This window comes from Cyprinus carpio, chromosome B21 (genome assembly GCF_018340385.1).
Source record: "Cyprinus carpio isolate SPL01 chromosome B21, ASM1834038v1, whole genome shotgun sequence".
In the NCBI taxonomy this organism is placed as follows: Eukaryota; Metazoa; Chordata; class Actinopteri; order Cypriniformes; family Cyprinidae; genus Cyprinus; species Cyprinus carpio.
Genome location: NC_056617.1, coordinates 3,888,628 through 3,913,902, shown reverse-complemented (window position 1 = coordinate 3,913,902; position 25,275 = coordinate 3,888,628). Strand labels below are relative to the sequence as shown.

At 34.6% G+C, this 25,275-nt stretch overlaps 1 protein-coding gene across 2 annotated transcripts; it reads left to right on the top strand.

The window, feature by feature from the left end:
- Nucleotides 1-144: 144 nt before the first annotated feature.
- kcnt1a (potassium sodium-activated channel subfamily T member 1a) lies at nucleotides 145-24,693 on the top strand. 2 transcript variants are annotated; one of them, XM_042748069.1, is made up of 31 exons: nucleotides 145-568; nucleotides 885-1,024; nucleotides 4,651-4,730; nucleotides 4,821-4,923; nucleotides 6,736-6,777; nucleotides 6,888-6,936; nucleotides 8,492-8,551; nucleotides 8,731-8,805; nucleotides 8,892-8,975; nucleotides 9,062-9,156; nucleotides 10,219-10,402; nucleotides 11,389-11,553; nucleotides 11,678-11,814; nucleotides 12,127-12,190; nucleotides 13,221-13,329; nucleotides 13,493-13,601; nucleotides 15,174-15,323; nucleotides 15,406-15,641; nucleotides 15,745-15,955; nucleotides 18,080-18,185; nucleotides 18,299-18,471; nucleotides 18,584-18,655; nucleotides 19,434-19,568; nucleotides 19,803-19,914; nucleotides 20,002-20,103; nucleotides 20,505-20,588; nucleotides 20,679-20,801; nucleotides 21,131-21,422; nucleotides 21,821-21,883; nucleotides 22,233-22,317; nucleotides 23,884-24,693. In XM_042748069.1, exons 2-31 carry the CDS (start codon nucleotides 933-935, stop codon nucleotides 23,987-23,989), a joined length of 3,498 nt encoding a protein of 1,165 aa, XP_042604003.1. In that variant the 5' UTR covers nucleotides 145-568; nucleotides 885-932; the 3' UTR covers nucleotides 23,990-24,693. The 2 variants fall into 2 exon arrangements, with proteins under 2 accessions (XP_042604003.1, XP_042604002.1); XM_042748068.1 differs by lacking the exons at nucleotides 145-568; nucleotides 885-1,024 and adding an exon at nucleotides 2,669-2,912.
- The last annotated feature ends 582 nt before the right edge of the window (nucleotides 24,694-25,275 follow it).

Genomic DNA, 25,275 nt, shown 5'->3' with positions numbered 1-25,275 from the left:
TTGCTATGTTACTGTGAATAGATGTAGCCTTGGCAACTAAAAAGATGTGTTTTTACAGAGTAATAGTTATTATTCATGAATAAGATGCTGTTCAAGGCTGTCCAGCACACGGCGCTGTGTCTGACACTTTAAAATGCCTCGACGATCTTACCTCTCAATGTTATTTGATGTAGAAGTTGAGACACTCCGGTACGCGCCACAGGTGTTATTTTAAAAAATCATAAAGTTCAAGCTATTGACTGAATTTCAGATCCACGGATTTTTCATATTAGGTTTTGATATTTGCTCACTATTTTTGGGAGGTAATATACTTTTACCTCAAAAGCCTTTACCTCAAAATGTTTTTATCCGTCTACTTGATGAGGACAGTTTGACCGTTGACTGGATAACGGATTTTTTTTTAAATCATAAAGCGCGCGATGCCTGAAGCTCCGGCTCGTGAGGAAGATAAAGTGGCAGTGACGTTTTCGTCCGCGCGCTGCTCGCCGGATGAAAAGATGAGCGGCGCGTGCTACACCAACCATACATTTGAATACGATGATGGGAGCACGCGCACCGCGCGCCTGAGGTAAAGTGCGCGCACAGATGTTTTCAGAACAAAGTTTGAAATTAGATAGATAGACAGATAAACCATCATTACAGAATCTTTGTCATTTTCGTTTTCTATAAAAAAAAATTAACTACTTTTAAACTACATACCAAATTCCATGTGAGAACGCGTTCTGTTGTAAAATTATTATGGTAAATTTTGTCTTGGTAATGCAGTTATTACCCTCAAAACGTCACAGGCCTTGCTTCAGAAGACACTTTAGACTAGCTTGCTTTTTTAAAACTCAAATAGTCTCTTTTACACTATGTCTCTGTGTGTTTTCTCTCAATGTAAGCCAAGATGTGGGGGCAGAGGGGTGGTCTTAAATGTGCAGGACCTCGAGATGACCTCTGGAGCATCTGTGGTTCCATCCCTTCAAACCTACTTCCGATTCCGAGACCTGTTGCTAGGAGACCAGACATTTCATGATGACAGGTACATGCATAGTGATGTTTATTACCAGTGCTGGGTAGTTATTGATTCATCTGGATTAAGTACGTGTAATAATTACATTTTAAAATGCTCATAATCAGATTACAGTTACTTTTTATACACTACATGATTACATAGTATTCACACAATGGCAGTAATTTATTCATGATTTATTGATCCACTCTAATTCTTTTGTTTCTACCTAAAATGTTCCTTTCTAAAAAAAAACTCTACTGCTTATATACAGTTGGAAAATCTTCCAGGTTTAGGGAACTGAACACACCGGCCACTAGTTCATTCACAAACCAGTTTGGGAAACCCTTTTGTAATGTAATGTTTAATACATGTCATGATGTCAATTCTGTCTTGTAATTTGTAATCAGAAATGGACTACAATTTGTAAGTAATCTACCCAGCACTGTTTATTGCCCAGTTTTACCATTACTTCACCTGCAACATCATACCTGTCTTATTGAAGGCCAGCGGTCAGAATTACATCCAAAAGACCAGCAGATACAATCAAATAATGTTTGTTTAGGTTTAACCTGGGAGACAATACAATGAGCGAAATAATATAAGAATGTTAGGTTAGTCATGGTTGGTTAGTACTCAACAACAAAAAAAGATTAGAAGTTGCATGTGGATGTGCGCATTCAATGTACACTTACTATCCCATGAGAACACGGGAGAGGATTTGTGAATGGCAGTGAAGTGAAGCAACTAATGCTGTAAGTCACATGACCATATAAACATGGCAGATGTGGTATGTCTGAATTTGATTCATATTACCCATATTCATTCTATATAGCACATACTTTTTTTTAATGGTAGTGAAGTAAATTCAAATGTAGCATCTGATCAGACAGTGTGCAATTTCAGACGCACTGAGAGTGTTTGTATTGTATGTAAGGTAAGCAATTGCAGTGCAACATGCTAAAAACACTTAGCAACCACATAGTGATGTCTTGGCAACCAACTAGAACGTTCAAGGATCTTGGTGTTGAGTTTGCACCGCAGAAAATATAAAAATCTAGTTATGTTTGCATTTGTTCTTTAAACCGCTCAACAAGAGAACAATAAAATATGTCCTTGGCAATTTGATTCTGGCAAGCCTTGAATGTTAAGAAAAAGTCTCATCGTGCATTTGTGTGTGGGCACACGGCCACATCTCTTCAGATCGACAGAAATAGCCTCCTGAGCAGGTTATTATCTGTAATTTCCTGAGAACAGGAGGGAGAGAGAGGGTGGGCATTGCGGAAAGGTGGAAAGTGGGAAAAAGCCAAGGAATTGCTCATTTGACTGAAATATTTCAATTATATTTTGGTGAGTTTGAGTTGCTCCTTCATTCAGAGTTCTCTTTGTAAGCACATTATTTGTACTTCCACCATCACAAAGACAAACACGCTTGAGGCATGTTGCTATGATGACAATCATTTACTATACAAAAAATCATGTATGTTTAATAAGCTTTATGCATTAACAGAATGCATATAACGGTAGGTTTGCCACAGCTGTTGTCCACGTCAGAAACATCCAGCTTATGCCTATTTTCAACAAAGAGATGCTATAGTAAAATGAATAAACAATTAAAGTGCATTGAAATTCTAATGCAGAGACATACACGACAGAGAGAGACCGAGCAGAACTCTGGCAGGGAAGTGCACGCTTGCGCGCCTGCAATCAAGAGCGTGTGGGCGGGTTATTTTGAACCATGCCGCTGTAGATTATGTACTTCCATAACAATCCTCTCAGCTCAGATCTCCGTACATCCTCGTCTAGAAAGCCTCTGGGTTTTCTCTGTTATGGAACAGAAGAATGCAGTGCCGTCCTGGGTTAACCCGGCTCTTGTCAACTGGAGGCTGGACTCTTTTGGTAGCGATGCTGGGCAGAGGTAGGATACGAGGTCTCTAAGAGTCACTGCAGTCTTGTGCATGATTGAATATCTTAAAATGTTCACTGAGTCTGGCTTATTTGATGTTTTCCTCAAGCTGGAAAACTGTAGTGGATTTCAGGTGCTGATGAGTGCTGCACTTTTCAGTTGTTGTCAAAGTTTTTATATGTAAACCATGCTAAATACAATCATCCATGAATTTTCTAGCTGAAACATATGTAAAATTTTGGACACGGCTCGTAATGTTGATGGCTTCATCTCACTTTATGACGGCAATTAAAACCACCGCTCCTGTGGTCACCATGGGAACTAGCTGACACATCGCATCTCCAGTGAAGATGTCTGAGATTGTAATGTAGAGAATTGCTCTTAGTGCTGAACTATGTAAACAGAGTAAAACATGATTCTGGAAAGAATTAAAAAAAATCTTTATGCGTCAAAATATCACTGATTGGTTTTACACTGACATGCACAGGAAAACTCACACATAAAGGCACATATAGGGATGACAGCATTTCTATTGACATTATATAACATGATTTATGCATTGTAATCACATAAATCAATATCTACATGAGTATTTGATGCATGATTCATAAGATTTTAGGTTAAAATTTTGCATATTTCACCATTTTTAATCTGATTTTGCTTTTACTAATTACTTTTAAATAGTACTAATATATTCATGCATGATGATAATTATAAAATAATTCACAAAATGCTGTTTAAAATAGTATTAGATGGAGTTTAGCGTGTCACATCTCAGGACTTTCTAAAAGTATTTCAATTACCCACATGCACGAATACACACTTTCACCCACACTGACTGTATAACACAGCACTGCTGGCAGACCCACCTTCACCAATGTAAAGCGTTCATGATAAATCTGTTTTCTCTCCATTTGTCTGCCTATATATTGCAAGTACAGCTGGTTGAAACTGTTTTCCACCTCATGATTTGTTGTGCTTTGTATATAAATTTATTACAGTGTCCACAAAAAGTATTGGGTCAGTTAAGTCACACTTTAAAATTATGAATCAATAGTTGTTTCCATACCATATTTTTATGCAAGTTTTGGGTTGTCACATAATAGAACAATGGATGGAAATGGCATGATGCACATAAAATCTAAAAATACAAATTAAAAAAACTTAATTGGATTTTGTCTTTGTTAAGAAAACATACTTAAACTTAAATGGAAACACAATTATCAAATAAATTCCTGGATGTGACTTTGCCTCAACGGATCATTTGTCTGGATAATAGGACTGGTGCCATTTTATTGCATATCTTCTCAAATGTTGTTTTAGTCATTCTGAAATGCCTGAGCCAAAGTCTGTCATCAAAATGATTTGGTATAATTTTCTCACATCAGTGCATTCCCAAACATCAGGATTTCACCTCTCAAAGCAAGATAGCATTGTTTGTCATTCGTTTCGTCAGCAGCGTTTATTGCAGCATTCATCTGCATGCTCTGAGGCGCAAGTAATTATTATGTAGGGAAAAATAGGCTTCCCCCGGTGCAGCAGCTCTTTATTATTTTATTACTGATACTTTGTTCTGTTTAACACATTGGATGGAAACTATGAAACGGTGCTTTATTAGCAAATGTTTTAAAGTGATATTCCGATTTTTCCAAGTTTAATTCACAACTGACCTAATGTCATAATCATTCAGTTTTGATTTTAGTCAGTGATTTGTTGACTGGATATTGTTTTTTTTTTTTTTTTCCTGCAGGGTCCATGTGGAGTTTTATGTGGATGAGAACACGTTTAAAGAGAGACTCAAACTTTTCTTCATCAAAAACCAAAGATCCAGTAAGTTTGCCTGAACTGTAGATATTTACCTCTGAACCTTTATTATCTTTATGTCTATGGCCTGTTAATGCACTGACCTTTCACCTCCAGGTTTAAGGATCCGAATATTTAACTTCTGCCTGAAGCTTTTGACATGTGTTCTTTACATAATTCGAGTCATGACGGACAATCCAGCCCAGCTCCGCCACACATGGTCAGAACTGTCTTAAAGGAATAGTGCACCCAAAAATAAAAATTCACTGTTAATTTACTCACCCTCAAGCCATCTAAAATGTAGGTGACTTTTTTCTTCAGTAGAACAGTAAAAAAATTTAACTGGGGTCCATGGTGATTCATGAAATACAAGTCTGAAACTACCGTCACTTGAGAGTCAAAAAGGAAAATACAGGCAAGACAAAATTAAAACCCATTGATACTGGCAATTTATTGAGGTCATATGAAATGAAAAGATCAGTGTGTGCAAGAAAGTTTAGTTTGAAACTTCAGATATCCATTTTTAATCTCAGTAAAACATTGAGAAAGAAAAGAGACAGCCACGTTGACATCAGGTTTTGAATGTATATAGATCTGAGTGTCATCTGCATAAAAGTGATCTTAAAGTGTTCTTAAAAGCTGGCCAAGTGGAAAAATGAAAATATAAAAAGTAAAGGGCCAAAAACCGATCCCTGGGGAACACCAGATTGCATCACACAGACCTTAGACCTGCAACCTACCATCACAACACACTGCTTGAGATCGGAGAGGTAGGACTTAAACCACTTCTATGCAGAATCAGAAACTCCAAAGACAGTCTCTAAATGGGTGATTAAAATAGAGTTATCTATAGTGTCAAAAGTGGCACTAAGATCAAGAAGAATCAGTATAGATAGACAGCCTGTTTATCTGATTCGTTTCCATGAACTGGTTCTTTCAAAAATTTGGTTTCAGTGACCTGGTTCAAGTGACCACCTGTTCAAATTTTAAATGTAAACATTTTAATTTAAAATTCACCAATTCGTTTACATAATAGTGCAATTATGTAACACATACTCCATTATATTATTAAAGCACTCAACAAATGATGTGAAACGTGAATGTTGTACATGTCTAAACCATATAAAGTGAATAAACTAGTCTTCATCAGATCACCTTTTTAACTTGAACAATGAGAAACCATAACGACTTTTATTTCGCCCCTTCATTCAAGTGCTTGGTTCACACATGCACATATCAGCAACTTATCGGTCTTCGGTCTGGGTTGAACTGATTCCTCAGTTTAGTGACTGTTGGAGGAACTGGAGCGCTGAATAAGTTAATTCTTCGTAGGATCAAAAACACAGCTATTTTGGTTCATTTCCAGTCAGAGTGACTGTCAGGCATCTGAAAGTGAGTTTTGATTGAGTAACTTGTAGATCTGTGTTGCTTAAGCCACAAACTGTTTCAGACGCTTCAGTCCGATTTGGTGAACTGATTCATCCCGTTCACAAAAAAGAATCTGTTCAAAATAGTGATTCATTCGCGAATCAGACATCTGGACCATTTGTCTGTGGCTAACAGGATTACAGGTAAACATACTGTAAATAATCCTCAGTTTCTTGCACAGGCCGATCGTTTTGCTTCATAAGACCTGAATAAATTGTCAGGAGCCACAAGTAGCAATTTTGTCTTGCTTGTATATGTCTTTTTTTACTCCCAAAGTGACAGTAGCCAGTTACTCAGTAAGGACCACGATTTCAGCTAAAAATCTTCTTTACTGTTCTACTGAAGAAAAAAACTCACCCGCATCTTGGATAGCCTGAAGGTGAGTAAATTAACAGCAAATTTTAGTTTTTTGGTGAACAGCTCTTTTAATGTTTATGAGTGTAAAATGGCTTATAGAGCATGATTACCATGACTTATTTTTTCTGGTATTAGAGAATTTGATTAATATTTAAAGAAAGTTAGTGAATCATTTCTTATGCTGCAGTAAAATACCCCTATAGATTGATGTGTCACAGTAAGCGACTCACACCTCCTCTCTCTACAGCGTCAACTGCAACAGCACCACGCAGACCAACGAGATCAACTGGTGAGACAAACCATCAACGTCAAACTGCAGTTTATTTTCAGTTATGCAGATGTGATTCGAGGTTGATTTCACTTCTAATTTATTCGCTCTAATCTGCCTCTTTTTCCCAGGGAACTGATATTCTGGGTAGACAGAAAAGTACCAGTTTGGGCCATTCAGGTGAGTCCAAAAAAAGCAAATATTTATATGGTAACACTTTACAATAAGGTTTCATTTGTTAAGTTAGGGATAATGGACATCCAGCCGGTTGTTATTGCATAATAATGCCCGACAGGCTCATCAGTTTATTGTGTAACACTGAAGGGCTTTATTATGCGATAACAACCAGCCTGATGTACAATATCCCGCTTATTACATGGCTGCTTGCCACAAAAATAGATAATTAGACACAAAACATTGATCAGCATCAACGTTCACGATGACTCTTAGTTCCCGGATGAGCCTGTGTTATTAGTTTTAAGGGATGTTATCGGGGAATAACAAACCTCGGAATTTCGTGATTGACCAATTAGAATCAAGTATTCCAGAGAGCCATGTGATAACAGTAGTTAACTATACTAGTAAACATGAACAGCATTTATTAGTCGTATTTGATGTTAAGTTTATAATATTATTAAAATCAAAAGTTGTATCTGTTAATTAGGCAATGCGCTGTGAGCTAACATGAACATTTCAATCTAACATTAAGAAAGGTTAATAAATGCTGGGAAAATATGTTGTTAATTGTTAGTTCATTTTAGTTAATGCATTAACTAGTGTTAAAAAATGAGACCTTACTGTAGTGTTACCATTTATATTTAAATGTATTTATTTAGCCTTTGAAACACTGCTTTATGAAGCTATGAAACATTTACCAATCTTTAATTTTGAATCTGTGTGGTTCATAATCAAACTGCCAGTGCATAAGGCTTTGCTTCGAACATTGGTTTCAAAATATTACAAAATTATGATTGTTTGCCGCTACGCTGAAAATAAATTGGTGTGTAAACAGTTTTTACTTAGAAATTGCAGGTAAATTTTACAAATAATTGCAAATAAATAGCAAGTAACACACTGAAGAAAACATGAAATTTTGAAGCAGAAAGACTTAAAAAGTATTATTTTTATTTGTTTATTTATGTAAAACATACTCCAATAATCTTTATCATTTCAAAAAAAATTTTTTACAGTGATCTGGTGAATCCTCAAATGAGTATCTGATGGTTTTTAATTGATCTTGGGTCAATTTTAATAATGTACATGAAGTTGATTAATTTTAATATTTATGCATGTAAAATACAATGCTACGTAATTGCTTTTAATTGACCTAGTTTAACTGTCTAATAAAACACAAAACAAAGACTACAAATGAATAAAACACTTTTTACAGAACCGTCACATTTAATGCTTTTTAATTATTTGTAGATTACATCTAATGGAATACATTTTCATTACAATATTTGCAATTGGATTGTTAAAAGTGTTACAATACAAGTTTTTGTTGCGTTTACACGATTTTGACCAGTAGGTGCCGCCAGCCTGTAGCGTTTCTCGTTATGTAGCAGTTGTGATTCTCGGGTTTGCGCTTGAAATTCAGTAATGCTGGTATTTTTGGCTTCTGTATAATAAACTGTGCTTGAGTTTTTACTATAAAATAATAATTGTAATGTCCTGTGAGCTAAAATTTCATTCTTAGCTGTTTTTTTTTTTTATTTTGTACATTTTTTTTCATCAGGTTATTGTAGCATCCATCAGTTTCATGGAGGCCATGTTGCTAATGTACCTCAGCTACAAGGTGAGTTTGTGTGCATATGTGCAAAGTGTGAACGTGTTTATTGATTTTTCACACTCGGTTTGCTCTGAATCTGAGACCGGAAGTGTCTAGTTACTGCATTTTGCTTTGGCACAACCACAACTGTTGGTTCCTGATATTCGAAACAGATTGTTTCTGAGTGCATATGTATATTATTTCAGGGTAATTTATGGGAGCAGATATTTCAGGTGTCTTTCCTGTTGGAGATGTTAAATACTGTCCCTTTCATCATAACGGTAAGAAGCATATTCAGAAAAATAACATCCGGAACGACATCTGATTATAAAATCTGACCTCTATGATTCTCTCTCTGTGATGTCAGATCTTCTGGCCTCCTCTCAGAAACCTGTTTATCCCAGTGTTTCTCAACTGCTGGCTGGCCAAGTGTGCTCTGGAGAGCATGATAGTGAGTGTTGACCATTCCTAAATAAACTGAAACAGCAGTGTCTATGCAATGCTATACTGAAACCAGACGACATGTGTGTGTTACAGAATGATCTGCACCGAGCCATTCAGAGAACACACTCGGCCATGTTCAACCAGGTCCTCATTCTTATCTGCACTCTGCTATGTCTCGTATTCACTGGGTAAGAATCATTTTCCTCTGGTTCGGGGCTGGGCGATATATATCACAGAGATTTTTGGTCAAGCAATATACACATTTCAAAATGTAAAATATGGTAATTAAACATGTTTAAATCTCATTGCCTTCATTTTCAAAATCCAAACAAGAATTAGAGCTTCTTTCAGTTTAGAAAACTGGCATTTGCAAATTTCTCCATTCACCATTTATTATTATTGGAGGCTTTTTGATCAAGATTTATTTCATTTTAAAATTTTATTTTATATATATATATATATATATATATATATATATATATATGTATATAAGTTTTCAGCACATACATTTTATTTTGTTTTTATTGTGTTTTTTAATGTAATTGTATTTGTATTAATATTAATAATTAATATTTTTTAATAACAATTTAGTTTTATACTTACTCTCTTTCAGCACACATCATTTTATTGTCAAGATTATTTTTTAAATATTTTTTAAAATTGTGTTTAATTAATTTTTTTATTAATAACTGAATTATTTATTTATTAAAAATTGCATTTACTGAAATTTTATTTACTATCTCTTTCAACACATCATTTTGTTATCAAGATTATTTTTATTTTAAATCTATTTAATGTAGTTTATTTTATTTTGTTTATTAATATTTAACATTTTGTTTATTTATTAAAATTTAGTTTTTTTATTTACTGTATCTTTCAGCACATTATTTTATTGTCAAGATTATTATTTTTTTTATTTTAATCAGTTTTAATTTAATTTATATATATTTAAAATAATTTTTATTAAAAATGTATCTTTTTTCTCTTTTAGCACACATAATTAGTCTGATTATTTTTAGTTGTTAAAATGAGTTGTGCTTTATTTACACAACAAATTTATTTAGAGAATTGATATACATTATTTATTTTAATTTATTTAGTTTTATAGCTTCTCTCCATATTTGACAGCAGCAGTACAAGCACTAGCAGCAAAGCTTGGCAAAGCTAGCAACAGTATCTAAGTCGATTTTATTACTTCCACCTCTACTCTTTATCGAAAGCTGATCTTTCTTCTTCTCTGTCTCTTTCAGCGCATGTGGTATCCAGCATTTAGAGCGTGCTGGTAAGAAGAGCCTGTCTCTCTTCAACGCTTTGTATTTTTGCATCGTGACCTTCTCTACGGTGGGCTTCGGCGATGTGACGCCGCAGATCTGGCCGTCTCAGCTGCTGGTGGTGGTGATGATCTGTGTGGCCCTGGTTGTGCTGCCTCTACAGGTCAGAGGATTCAAGCTATTTATAAATGTATCAAAAAAATGGTAATTAAACACTTTTTTAATTCACTCGCCCCATTAATGAAACAAGAAATAAATCTTTTCTAGTTTTTCTAGTAAGTATTTGCAAACCGGTTGCTGGAGACCTTTTCAAGTCCAGATTATAATTCTTTTGTTTATTTTTAAATTGCATTTGTTTAATTTAATTTCACTTCATTTTTTGTTTTTTTATTTACAGTCTGTCTGTCACTTTTACTCATTTTATATTTTCAATTATATTTTCAGATTTTAAAATTATTTTAAAAATTATTTTTGTATTTTTAAATCTGTTTTATTATTATGTTTGAATTTATTTTTTATTAAAAGTTAAGGATTTTATTTACTTTTTCAGAACATGCCATTTTATTGTCAAGATTATTTTTCTTTTTTATTGTATTTGTTTAATTTAATTGCATTTTATTAATATTTGAATTTGTTATTTTTGTAATTTAGTTTTTTTATTTACTATTTTTTATTTACTCTCTGTCTACTACTGACTTGATTAAGAACAGTCAATGACCTTTCAAAGTGTTTTTTTCCTTTATTTATAGAAACCATACAAGAAATAAAGCTTCGGTAGTTTCAGAAAAACAAGTATTTGCAAACCACTCCATTCACCAATTTCATGTTACTAGAGATTTTTTCAAGTCAATATTGCCATTTTATTGTTAAGAAGTTTTTTTTATTGTATTTGTTTTATAGTTTTCATTAATAAATGAACTTATCTTTTTTATTTATTCTGTTTTTTAACACATGCCGTTTTATTTTCAAGATTATTTTTCTTATTTTTTGTTGTATTTGTATTTTTATTAATAACTGAATTAAATAACAAATTAGTTGTATTTACTGTATTTATTTATTTATTTTACTGTCTGTCTACTCAAATACTGACTTGACTGTGCCGATGATCTTGAAGTATTTTACCATGTGTCTTTTTTTCTCTGGCTGTAGTTTGAGGAGTTGATCTATCTGTGGATGGAAAGGCAGAAATCCGGAGGAAACTACAGCAGACATCGAGCTCAGACAGAGAGACATGTGGTCTTATGTGTCAGTACTCTCAAAATCGACCTACTCATGGACTTTCTCAATGAATTCTACGCTCATCCTCACACACAGGTGTGTATTCCGTCTGTCTTTGTGTGTTTAATAGGTTCAGAATGTCATTTCTGTCCATCTTGTCTGATGTTTACAGTATTTTGTTCTAGTTTGATCATCACATGTTGTGTTTGTGCATGTTTAGGATTATTACGTGGTCATCTTGTGTCCATGTGAGGTGGACGTCCAGGTGAGGAGGATTCTACAGATTCCTCTCTGGTCACAGAGGGTCATCTACCTTCAAGGCTCCGCCCTCAAAAACCAGGATTTACTGAGAGCCAAGTGAGTGACAGCCTCACTGTTCAGTCACAGCATTTTCTAATTGCATATGGTTTTATTTATTTCCATAGGACTGCAGCAACTAATGGATAAAATTAATTAAAATCTGATCACTGGGCAGTAGTAGTTGATTCTGTGCCTCATATATTATTATTATTTAAGCCTGTCCCCAAACAATTGGTCTCATTTTTTTGTGTACAAAACAGTTTACTCATTGTTTGAAGGAGAGCAGAATGTGGAATAGCATACATTTTTGGCTTCTGTGATTGGTCTGCTTCGTTAACCACCCTGTGATTGGTCACTTTTGTTCTGTAGGATGGACGATGCAGAAGCTTGCTTCATTCTCAGCAGCAGGAATGAAGCTGATCGCATGGCGGCAGTGAGTGTTCACACAAATCAATTATCTTTTATTTACTGTTCATATGTATTGAGGAAGTTACACATCAGTATTTTCTGGTAATACTGATTGCAATATCAGACTTGAAAACCTAGAATAAGATTCTTCTTAATTTATTTGTCATTTATTGATTAATAGTTTTTTTCTCCAATATCTGATATTCAATTCGATTTTTAGCACAATTAAACAACCCAAAGGCAGATTTAACTGAACAATACACACTAAAAAAACTAAAGAAAGAAACAAAAAAAAGAAAGAAAAGTGCAAACACCATTATGTTACAGTTCAAAGGCAGATTTAACCCAACAATACATAACAAAAAACAAACAAAAACAGAAAAAATAAATACAGAGAAAGAAAAATCAGAAAAAGCACACAACATTAATTTAAAATTCAAAAGCAGATTTAACCCATGAATATACAACAAAAAACTATGGAAGCCCGTTTTCGCCACTGAAAAAAAAAAAGGTCATTGCACAATCTGGTGTTTTTTTCTCATAATTGCGTGATACAAACTCGCAATTGCAAGTTAAAAAGTCATAATTGTGAGATATAAACTTGCAATTCTGAGAACATATCAACCCCCCCCCCCCCCCCCCTCAAAATTGGACTTTAACTCGTTTATATCACGCAATTCTGGATGTATAACTGGCAATTGCTTGTTATAAAGTCAAAATTATAAAATACAAACCAGAGAAAAAAAAGTCAGAAAAAAGACATAAAAACTAGAAAAAAAGTCACTTTTTTTTTTTATTCAGTGGCAGAAACGGGCTTCCATAAAATATAAATTAATTAAAAAAAAAAAAAAAAAAACAGAAAAAAGAAAGAAAGAAAAATAAAGTGCACACAACATTAAACTACAATAAATAAATAAATAAATAAAATAACTAATTTAACAACATTATATTACAGTCACATGGTATCATTTGTTTTACACATTCAATCCAGTTAGATTATCAAATGTATATGTTAATTAATAAACATATATTGATTAGTATTGATGTATTGACAGGATCACCAGACCATTCTGAGGGCCTGGGCTGTGAAAGACTTCGCTCCGAACTGCCCTCTTTACGTCCAGATTCTCAAACCTGAAAACAAGTTCCATGTTAAATTTGCAGGTACTGATTTGCCTTTATTTCACATTCTTTTTCTGAATATTGCTCACTCTTTCTGCATTCCTTATTTCTTTTCTTCTCACTTTCATTTGAAGCCCTTGAATGACTCATTTTAGTAACCGTCAGCCATCTTGGCTCTGAGCAGAATGTCGGTTTCTTTCCGCAGATCACGTAGTGTGTGAAGAAGAGTTTAAATATGCCATGTTGGCTCTGAACTGTCTGTGTCCGGCCACCTCTACGCTGATCACCCTGCTGGTCCACACATCTCGAGGACAGTGAGTCACAACTCTATAGCCCCTTTCACACTGCACGTTCGACCCGGAAAATTGCTGGAACATTGCCGGATCACCTTCTGTGTGAACGCAAACACATCCCGGGATTGATTCCGGGATCGATCCCGGGTTGGGGACCTAGTAACATTGCCGAGTTCAGTCCCGGAACGAGCTCTGTGTGAACAAAAGCCAGAACCAATGCCATGCCGTAGTGATGATGCACGTTATCGTGCGACTCTTTTACCTGGTGTTTTGAAGGCAGATCAACGTTTGCGATGAAAAAATTGGTGCAAACTGTAATGAAGCAGAGATCAAGTAGTTCCTCACTATCCGCGCTGAAGCTGAGATCGTTCGCCAGCTTAAGGGAAAGTTAACATGCCTAGCGTTTTCGACTCGTGCATTACACGTCACTTCCTGATGTCACGTGTCTTTACGGGACCTTTACGGGTTGTGTGTGAACGCACGCACATATTCTGGGAAATCACTGGCAGTGTGAAAGGGGCAAAATCTAGCGACCTGGGAATAATTGCCGGGACACATTACCCGTGTATTTTCCGGAATCGCAGTGTGAAAGGGGCTTATTAGTGCTCTTAAAAGTAAAGTTATTTCTGTGCTACTAGCGCCACCAAATGGAAAAATATTGACTGTTGTCAGACAGGTTTCCCAAACACACCTTTAGTCATTACCATTTTTTCCCCCAAACTTTTTCAGAACATGGTATTTTAAAGTTTTTTCCCTTTTTTTTTTTTTTTTTATGAAAGTTGAGTTTTATTATATATATATATATATATATATATATATATATATATATATATATATATATATATATATAGTTTTATTTTGAGAATTAGTTTACTTAATTGTATAGCATCTCCAGCAATACCATTTTTAACAATATCATCACACACTATCATTCAAAAGTTTGGGGTCAAGATTTTTTTTTTTAAGAAATTCTTAAATTCTTTCTTTTTTTTTTTTTTTTAGCAAAGGTGCATTAAATTAATCAAAAGTGACAGTAAAGACATTTATAGTGTTAAAAAAGATTACTTTTGAGCTTTTTATTCATTTAAGAAACCTGGAAAAAAAAATCATGGTTTCCACAAAAAATGTAATGCTTGATATTTATAAGAAATGTTTTTTGAGCAGAAAATCTGCATATTAGAATGATTTCTGAATGATCATGTGACACTGAAGACTGGAGTAATGATGCTGAAAATTCAGCTTTTCATCACAGGAATAAAATACATTTTAAAATGTATTCAAATAAAAAAACAGTTATTTAAATTGTAATAATATTTCACAATTTTACTGTAATTTTTAATCACATAAATCCAGCCTTGGTGAGCAGAAGAAACATATGACATTAAATCTTACCAACCCAAACTTTTAAATGTTAGAGTAGTAATAATCTTCAAGTAATTTCCATTACTTCAGTGCTTTTTCATGCTCAAAAATCCCATAGAGTTCCAATAAACTTGTATAGCAATCAGTATATCTTAATTTAAGTTTGATATTGTGACCTGTTAAATGAAAATGTAATGGAAAAATAGTTATAACATGTAAAATCCCTTTCAGAGAGGGCCAGCAGTCTCCAGAGCAGTGGCAGAGGATGTACGGCCGTTGTTCGGGTAATGAGGTGTATCATATCCGTCTGGGTGACAGTATGTTCTTCAGAGACTACAACAGCAAAAGCTTCACCTACGCAGCCTTTCATGCCCACAAGAAGTAGGTTTATTCACGCTTTGTCACATATTAAATGTGTTTAAACTTGTGCTGTGAGGCCATTTTGGTCTGTTTGTGTGTAAAGGTATGGTGTGTGTCTGATCGGCGTGAAGAGAGAAGACATCAAAAGCATCTTGTTGAACCCTGGACCGCGCCACATAATGTCTGCCAGCGACACCTGTTACTACATCAACATCACGAAGGAGGAAAACTCCGCCTTCATCTTCAGACAGGAAGAAGATCAGGGAAAGGGGCGGGGCCACTGTGACATTTTAAACAGCCCGTCTGGCCTGCCTGTTCATAGCATCATCGCTAGCATGGGTGAGCGAGAATGGATAGAAGGGAGACAGGAAGTTGTCAGAGGTCTGTTTATAACCAGAGATTCTAATTTCTTTGTTCTAACTGTATAATTGTATGTTTTCAGGTACGGTTGCCATGGATTTTCAGAACACCAGTCCCACTGAGAGCGGTGCCAAATTGGCTCCGCCCCCGGAGAACGATCAAGGAAGCCGCCGCCCAAGCATAGCGCCTGTTCTAGAGCTCGCTGACTCCGCCTCCTTACTGCCATGTGATCTGCTCAGCGACCAATCAGAGGATGAGGCCGGACAGTCAGATGAAGATGTAACAGCTAATGAGTGAGTTCGTTTTTAGCTCCTAATACAAATTCAAACATTTGTGCAAATTAAAAGGGGTTATGTGATTTATCTCAACTTCACAAGCAAAGTAAGTGTATAAGGTTTTTAATGAATATGATTTCTGAAACCTAAAGGGAAAAGGGTCATTTTGTGGTGCTTTTTTGTCCATTGTTGAGTTTGACAGCCACTGACGGCTGTCAGCTGTCAATTAAAAGTATAAATAAAACAAAATAAATTAAAAATAAAAAACGAAATTGTTTAATGTTTAAAAATGAAGAAATTAAGACAGCCATAAGTAGGGCTGCACGATGTGTCGTTTAAGCATCGATATCGCGATATACAAATCCACGATAGTCACATCGCAGGATGTGCGATGTAGGCTGTCGTAGTTGATCCGTTATTCATTAACCGCACGGGCCAGCTGCTCCCCGGCCCTTGACGAATGTGATTCGCGAATTAATTGCACAGCTTAACCATCATAGAGTGAAAGTTTATCATTTGCATGTGTTTTTAAGTCCTGTCAGTTTAACAGGGCGCATATAAGAACGAGCAGAGAGAGAGAGAGAGCGAGAGAGCGAGCGAGCCCCGGCCGCGCGCGCGCTCACCTTCACCGTCTTCAAACAACACGAGCGCTGTCTTGCTCTCTCTCCCTCGCGCATATTAATCAAAAATAATAAAAAAAACTATCCAGTGATGAAATGTTTTCTGTGTTGTCAAATCTTGTGCGATATCCTAAACTGCCGAGATAATTACACAACGCGTGCTGTACACATCTGATTCGCGAACTAATGATTCATTTGAACCGATTCAATTTAATGGATGGTTTAAACAACTGACCTGTCCAACACTGAACTCACGAGACGTCTGAATTGGTGTATAAAAAAATCTGTAACACTTTACAATAATATTCTATTTATTAAACTATTTAACTACATTATTTAACATTTACTATTACTAAACTGCACTTCTACAACATTGTTAATTTCAACATTTAGGCTATAGCCTTCATTGTTGAAATCAAAAGTTGTACAGTATTTATTAACATAGTTAATGCACTGTGAAGTAACATTACCAAACAATGAACAGCTGTGTTTTTATAAACTAAGATAAACAAAGATTAATAAATATAGTAACAAAAGTATTGCTCGTGGTAAGTTCATGTTAGTTAATATGTTAACAATTCAAACCATATCCTAAAGTTACAAACAAATAATTTATTCTAATTTAAATAATACTCTGATGTTTTAAATCATTTAAAATGAGAATGTAAGTGTGCTCACCCCAGTTTAGTTTAGATTTCATATCGCAATATATATCGCAGAAAAATAAAATATCGCAATGTCATTTTTTCCCAATATCGTGCAGCCCTAGCCATAAGTATTATTTTTTAAATTATACAGTGGTATTGTAAAATAAAATTTTATTTAAAATAAATTTATTTTATTTTACAGTAAAATATGATAATAGTAATATTTTTATTTTTGTTTAAGATTTTAATTTTTAACAATAGTAATCATAAAACAAGAAAAATAAAAATTTTATTTAATTTTTTTATTTGCAAAATTTTATTTTACAGTACAGTAAGAGTAATAATAATAATAGTTATATTTCTTGTTATTTTATAGTTTCTTCATAGTAATCTTTCTATTATAAAGTTGTATAATAGAAAGTAATTTTAAAATAGTAATTTTTTATGTGGTTATATTTATAGAATATTTATTTAGTTATATTCATATTTTTTATTTGTTAATAATAATAATATCAAAATAATAATATAAAAGATACTACAATAATTGAGCAGTAGACATGTTTAATTACTTAATTATTTAATTAAATTAAATTTCATTATTTATTTAAAATATTGTTTATTTTATTATTTGATAGTCATATTATTAATACATTTATTGTACATATTGATATATAATCACAAAACATGCGAATCTGGAGTTTATTTTTCTTTCCAAAATCAGTTTTTAAATCGCAGTATGGTCCTGCATCAGTGCATGTGCACATTTATAAAATTTTCTCCTTTTGTGTTCCATTGAAGATGCAAACTGAAGTAAATGTTGATATTTTTATGCAGACTAACCCTTTTAGGGTGTATTTTAATGTTAATTTCCTCAGATTTGTGAAAGGATACCCTCCAAACTCTCCATACATTGGGAGCTCCCCAACCCTTTGCCATCTCCTGCCCCAGAAGGCCCATTTCTGCTGTTTACGGCTTGACCAGGTGAGCACCAGCCTCCGTGAGCTACGAATGCCATCCTAATGTTGTATTTGCATAAAATGCATTGCACTGGACCACATCAGCATGTCATATTTATCTCACATTTGCTTCTCTAGAGCTGTGAGCATGTTTCCTTTGAGGACGCAAAAGCGTATGGCTTCAAAAACAAGCTGATCATTGTTTCTGCTGAGACGGCTGGAAACGGCCTTTACAACTTCATAGTGCCTTTAAGAGCCTATTACAGACCCAGACGAGAGCTCAACCCTATAGTCCTGCTGTTAGACAACCTGTAAGCACACACACACACACACACACACACACACACACACACACACACACACACACACATTCACCTCATGTGTGTTTCAGTAGTGTTATTAATGTTTTTCTACTTCCTGCAGACCCGATGACCACTTCCTTGAGGCCATATCCTGCTTCCCAATGGTGTATTATATGGGTGGCACCATTGACAAGTACAGTTAGAGCAAAAAAAACCTTCTGTTTGTCTAGGGCTGCATGATTTGTAGAAAAAAAATTAGATTTTCTAATAATAAAAAAAATGCAATTGTGTGTAAAAATGTACTTTATGTATAGAAAAGAGATGCACAAATTGGCCAAAATGTTTGTAATTATATATCAATATGACTTTAATAATAATAATAATATTAATTATAATAATATAATGGTGATAATTATTATTATTATTACTAAAAAATATTAATCAAAAATAAATAATAAATATTACTATTGTAGTATTTCCCTGTAAAATTTTAAAAAACTCTATTTAAGAAAATCTTAACAATAAAAATAATGCATAGCGTATATATTTATTCAGTTTAATCAAGCACGATTTGGTGAAAAAATTGAGAATTTTCTAATAAAAAACTGATTGCGATTTAAAATGTGTTTTATATTTTAAAAAGGGCTGCACAATTTGGCCAAAGTTTTGTGATTGTGTATCAGTGTCAAAAAAAATATACAAAAATAATACATGTCACTTTTGTAATATTTCACTGTAAAACAAAAAAAAATGTATTTAAGAAAAAAGTTATATAATAATTATTTTCAGTGCATATTTAAATCACACCCTTTGTGATTCCATAATTTCATTATGCCATATCATTATTATTATTATTATTATTTTCAATTAATTTTATTTTGATTAATCGTGCAGCCCTATCTTTGACAGCCAATTCAAATATATCCCTCTAGATGTGAATATATCTGATTGGATGTTTGTGTGATTGACAGTTTGGACAGCCTATTGCAGTGTGGTGTTCTGTATGCTGATAATCTAGTGGTGGTGGATAAAGAAAGCACTATGAGTGCAGAGGAAGACTATATGGCTGATGCTAAAACCATCGTCAACGTGCAGACCATGTTCAGGTGAGACTAGAACCAAAGCCCTGCAATCTACCAATAAAAATTAACATAATTTGCATAATTTATCATTTCAGTGTCACCAAAGGTCATGGGTCTGATTCCCTGGGAATGCATGAACTGATAAAATGTTTAAATTGAATGCACTGTAAGTCGCTTTAGATAAAAGCGTCTGCCAAGTGCATAATTGTAAATACAAATCTCATAACAGTCTCATTTTCTCTGTCTGCGTCTCTCCAGGTTGTTTCCAAGTCTCAGTATAACCACAGAACTGACTCACCCATCAAACATGAGATTCATGCAGTTCAGAGCCAAGGACTGTTACTCACTCGCTCTGTCCAAACTCGAGAAGGTAAGACATGATTTAACAGAGATTTAAGTACTGAATACTGTAGTTTTGTAGTTGGATTATTTTAAAATGTGTGTGTTCGATCGACAGAAGGAACGTGACAAAGGCTCGAATCTTGCCTTCATGTTTCGACTTCCGTTTGCGGCTGGTCGAGTCTTCAGCATCAGCATGCTGGACACACTCCTGTACCAGGTAAATATAGTGTGTGTGTGTGTGTGTGTGTGTGTGTGTGTGTGTGTGTGTGTGTGTGTGTGTGTGTGTGTGTGTGTGTGTGTGTGTGTGTGTGTGTGTGTGTGTGTGCGCGCCTTTTAAAGAGGAATAATTTGGATTATCCCTAATAAACTCTTGTACTCAGGAATTAAACATTACTGTTACAAATAGTAACATTTTATGCATTTGGTGACTTACATTGGATTCAAAGTGTAATACCATTCAAAAGTTTGGGGTCATTGTTTTTAAATAAAAAACTTTTGAAAGATCTTTTTGCCTGTCTATCTAACGTATCTGGATGTTTGTCTGTGCAGAGAGATGCATTAGTAATGCTGATTTTGGTTTTGTTTGTTGATCATTTTGTGGTTTGTTTTGTACATGAGTGTTTTGTGAAGGACTACATGATCCCAATAGTCAGATTGCTGCTGGGACTGGACACCACGCCTGGATCAGGATACCTGTGCGCTGTGAGCTCAACACACTGTGTTTCTGTGTTTAGAATGATGTGAGTTGTGATCTGTCAGTGTTTGTTTATGAACATGTTCCTGTGTGTGTAGATGCATGTATGTGAGGCTGATCTCTGGATCCACACATACGGGAGACTCTTCCAGAAGTTCTGCTCTTCTAGTTCAGAGATTCCAATCGGAATCTACCGCACAGAATCACACGCTTCACCTGAGGTATCTATCTGTCTATCTATTTATCTATCTATCTATCTATCTATCTGTTCGTCTATCTATCTGTCTGTCTGTCTGTCTGTCTGTCTGTCTACCTGTCTATCTGTCCGTTCATCTATCTATCTGTCTGTCTGTCTGTCTCCATCCATCCATCCATCCATCCATCCATCCATCCATCATTTGTTTGTTGTGAGCAAATTTCTCACCTGCTGCTGATCAATACTTGTGTGCTCAGTCTCTGCTGACCTTATATTCTTTTCTTCAGTTTCCATGGCGGCGCTATTAATATTTCCCATTGTATTTTTTGTTTCCATGGTTACGGTCGCATCCAGTTTCAAGGTTCCGTCAGCATCGAAGGGTTAAACGACACCAGGGAGAAGGGGGAGGAGTCAAAGATCCTCACCCGGAGCTCCTCCAGCAGTGACCAATCAGAGCACCCGCTCCTGAGAAAGAAGAGCATGTACTGGACGAGGCGTCTCAGTAGGCGGAGCGTGAAGAGGAGCGACTCCTCCCTCAGCTCCATCCAACAGCGTCTGGGCGTGTTACGCCGCTCGGAAAGGGAGGAGCTTACGGAACTGGTCAGGAATCGCATGCAGCACTTGGGCCTGCACACGGCGGGATACAGTAAACACACCCCTTACCTCATTATACAATATAATATTATAATTATAGGCTTATATGTTTATGCTTAAGTAAAGTAATTTAAGATCTGCCCAAATCATGTTTGTTTTAATGTGGTTAGGAGGCTGTAACCACCATAACCCTCCTTTTTTCACTAAATTCCTGACAGATAAAATCAATTCCTGTCCTACATTTCTCTCATATCACATTTCACTTGAAAATTTATATCAGATTATGGAATTAAAAAGGGTTGTGAACACTGATTATGTTGAATCCTGAATGTTATTACATTCTTGGTCAGAAGAACCATTGTTTTATCAGACATTATACTTCCAGATAGTAATTTTGATTTAAAATATTTCTCTCTTCCTCTTTTTCATTCTAACTTTCATCTCATATAGAGGATGTCACAAATCTAACAGCCAGTGATGTAATGAACCGAGTTAATTTGGGGTATTTGCAAGGTAAACACCCTCTACTATAGTGTTGCCATGAATAGTTTGCTCCATGGGTTTATTTATTCTTTTTATGGTATTCTAACCACATGTTTTGAGAGGTTATAGAGAGAATATGATGCAAGCCAGATTCAAGCATATGTGCTAAATGCCTGAGTCACGATTTGATTTTGTGGCATATTTAGATTTTAATAAACTATTGAATCCATTATAACTCTCAGTCAGTTTTATCTCAGGCTACATTGCATATAATTGTAGCATGTAGTTTTTTATCTAGATGTTAATTTGCTTCATCTTTCCCTGTGGAACTTTAACCATATTGTTGAGTGACAGATGTATCCACCAATCTCTGTTGCAGATGAGTTGAATGACCAGCAGAACTCCATCTCGTATGTGCTGATAAACCCCGCCCCCGACACGCTGCTGCAGCTCAATGATGTTGTGTATGTAGCACATCCTGACAGATACACATATACACACATTTACCTCTTTGACTGCTGTTATTCTTTAACTAATTGTAGGCCCTAACTGAATAAAATCATAGATATCTTAAAAATAATGGGCTACTTTACTAAATGTTCCAATTTAAATTATAAATAGAAAAACTAAAAATGAGTAATAATAAAAACTATAACTCTCAATAATAAAACAACACTGGCATAAACATAATTATTAAAATGTAAAAATTAGAAGTGTTGATTTGGCTACTGAAATAAGTTTAAGTACTAAACCACAACTGAAACAAAAATAAATTAAAGAAAACCCCAAAATATATATATATACAGTACAGGTCAAAAGTTTGGAAACATTACTATTTTTAATGTTTTTGAAAGAAGTTTCTTCTGCTCATCAAGCCTGCATTTATTTGATCAAAAATACAGAAAAAAAATGTAATATTGTGATATATTATTACAATTTAAAATAATTGTTTTTAAATTTATTTCTGTGTTGCAAAGCTGAATTTTTAGGATCATTATCACATGATCCTTTAGAAATCATTCTAATATGATGATTCATTATCAAAGTTGGAAATAGTTCTGCTGCTTAATATTTTTTCAGAACATGTGATACTTTTTTGGGATACTTTGATGAATAAAATGTAAAAAAAAAAAAAAAAAAAAAAAAGCTATGTTTTTAAAATATATTTTGTAATAATAATATACACTACTGGTCAGTAATTTGGAGTCAGTAATTTTTTCTTTCTTTCTTTTTTTTAAATAAAATCAATACCTTTATTCAGCAAGGATGTGTTAAATTGAATACAAAGTGATAGTAAAGAAAATATATTATTAGAATATATATTATTATAAAAAAAATATTTTGAATACATGCAGTTCTTTTTAACCTTTTATTCATCAAATATATTAGACAGCAGAACTGTTTCCAACACTCATAATAAAATCAGAATATTAGAATGATTTCTAAATGATCATGTGATAGACTGGATGTTACATGTGACACTGAAGGCTGGAGTAATGATGCTGAAAATTCAGCTTTGCATCACAGGAATAAATTATTTTTTTTAAAGTATATTCAAATAGAAAACTATTATTTTAAGTTGTAATAATATTTCACAATATTACTGTTTTTTCTGTATTTTTGATCAAATAAATGCAGGCTTGATGAGCAGAAGAGACTTCTTTCAAAAACATTAAAAATAGTAATGTTTCCAAACTTTTGGCCTGTACTGTATATTTATAAATTTTTTTTTTTTTTTTTTTTTTTTTTTTTTTTTTAAGTCATACATCTGTTTTTCTCAGAAGGCCACCCAAAAATCCCCCAAATGTAGACCATTCCAGGTTTTACTGTTTTGGAAGGGACATTTGGTCACATTTATGTGTGTTTTTTCGGATGTGCGTGATGTTTAAGCAACTTTGCAGTGACATTCGTCCCTCATAAAGTCAGCAAAACCTGATGCACACTGACACACAAACATTTGTGTCAAGAATCACATTGTCAGAGTAATCTCTCATACATGAATCACTCAAAGTGCTCTTTGTGTTCTGCAGGTTCCTGATCCGTCCGGATCCACTGGCTCACGTACCAGAAGCGCCGCCTGTACAAAACCGCCGGTGCCGGTCCACGACTGACACACCAGAACTCAACAAGATTTAACCGGTCAGAACTACATCATGCGCCAAAAGCCATGATATAACTGGACTATAAAAAGCTGTCGGCACTTTAAACTTTTCACTCATATAAGCTTTTGCTCTTAGATTCATCAGTGATATTATGGTCTGAACACTGCATATAATACAGTGAGCTTTGTGAAATATTGTGCCGTGAAGTCAAAGTTCATGTTCCATCAATGAAGAGCGTTATTTATCCAGTGCTGTAACAAACGCACAGATTGTCCTGTTGTAGGTCAGACACTAGAGGGCGATGATGTCAGAATAAAAACTGATTGCTGTCATGCAGTCGACTTTGTTATTGGATAATTGGGTTTTTGCTGTTGTAATACAGGCGTGCATTTCTAGTTTCATTTTCATGTTTGTTTATTGCCTTGCAGTGTTTTGCATTAAGAAAGATCACAAACAGACTTCTTATTTGTGTACAGCGGCCACAAAAATTATTTAAAAATGTATGAATGTCATTGCATTAGGCAAAATATCAAACCAAGTAGCCTTTATTTTTATGAAAGATGCACCAGTTTATTTAAAGACAGAATTACTTAAAGGAGTAGTTCACCTAAAAATTACAATTTGCTGAACATCTGAAACTATACAAAATGCAGATGAGTTAGTTATTTCATCAGATTTGGACAAATGTAGCATTACAGCATCACTTGCTCAGCAATGGATGCTCTGCAGTGAATGGGTGCCATCAGAATGAGAGTCCAAAAAGCTGATAAAAACATCACAATAATCCAAAAGTAAAACAAATCACTCAAATCCAACAGTTAACATACTGTGAAGTGAAAAGCTGCATGTTTATAAGAAACAAATATGTCATTAAAATGTTTTTGACTTCAAACCATTTCTTCCAGCTTAAATATGAGTCCTCTATCTATAATAATGTTTTTTTCCCAGTTAAAAGGTAATCATGTCTGAATCAGGAGAGAAATCTGCACCGATCAAGCACCGTTTAGAAACAGTCCAAAACAATTCTAATTTTGATGTAAGAGGACAAAAGAGGATGAACCTTTCCCTGGAGGAAGCATTATTATGTATTATGACCTCCCATTTTGGCCACGAGCAGAGTTTTGAAGTTAAAATACCTTAATGATGCATTTGTTTCTTACAAACAAGCAGCTTTTGGCTTCTCAAGACATTAACTGATGGACTGGAGTGGTGTGGATTATTGTGATGTTTTTATCAGCTGTTTGGACTCTCATTCTGACGGCACCCATTCACTGCAGAGGATCCATTGCTGAGCAAGTGATGCAATGTTACATTTCTCCA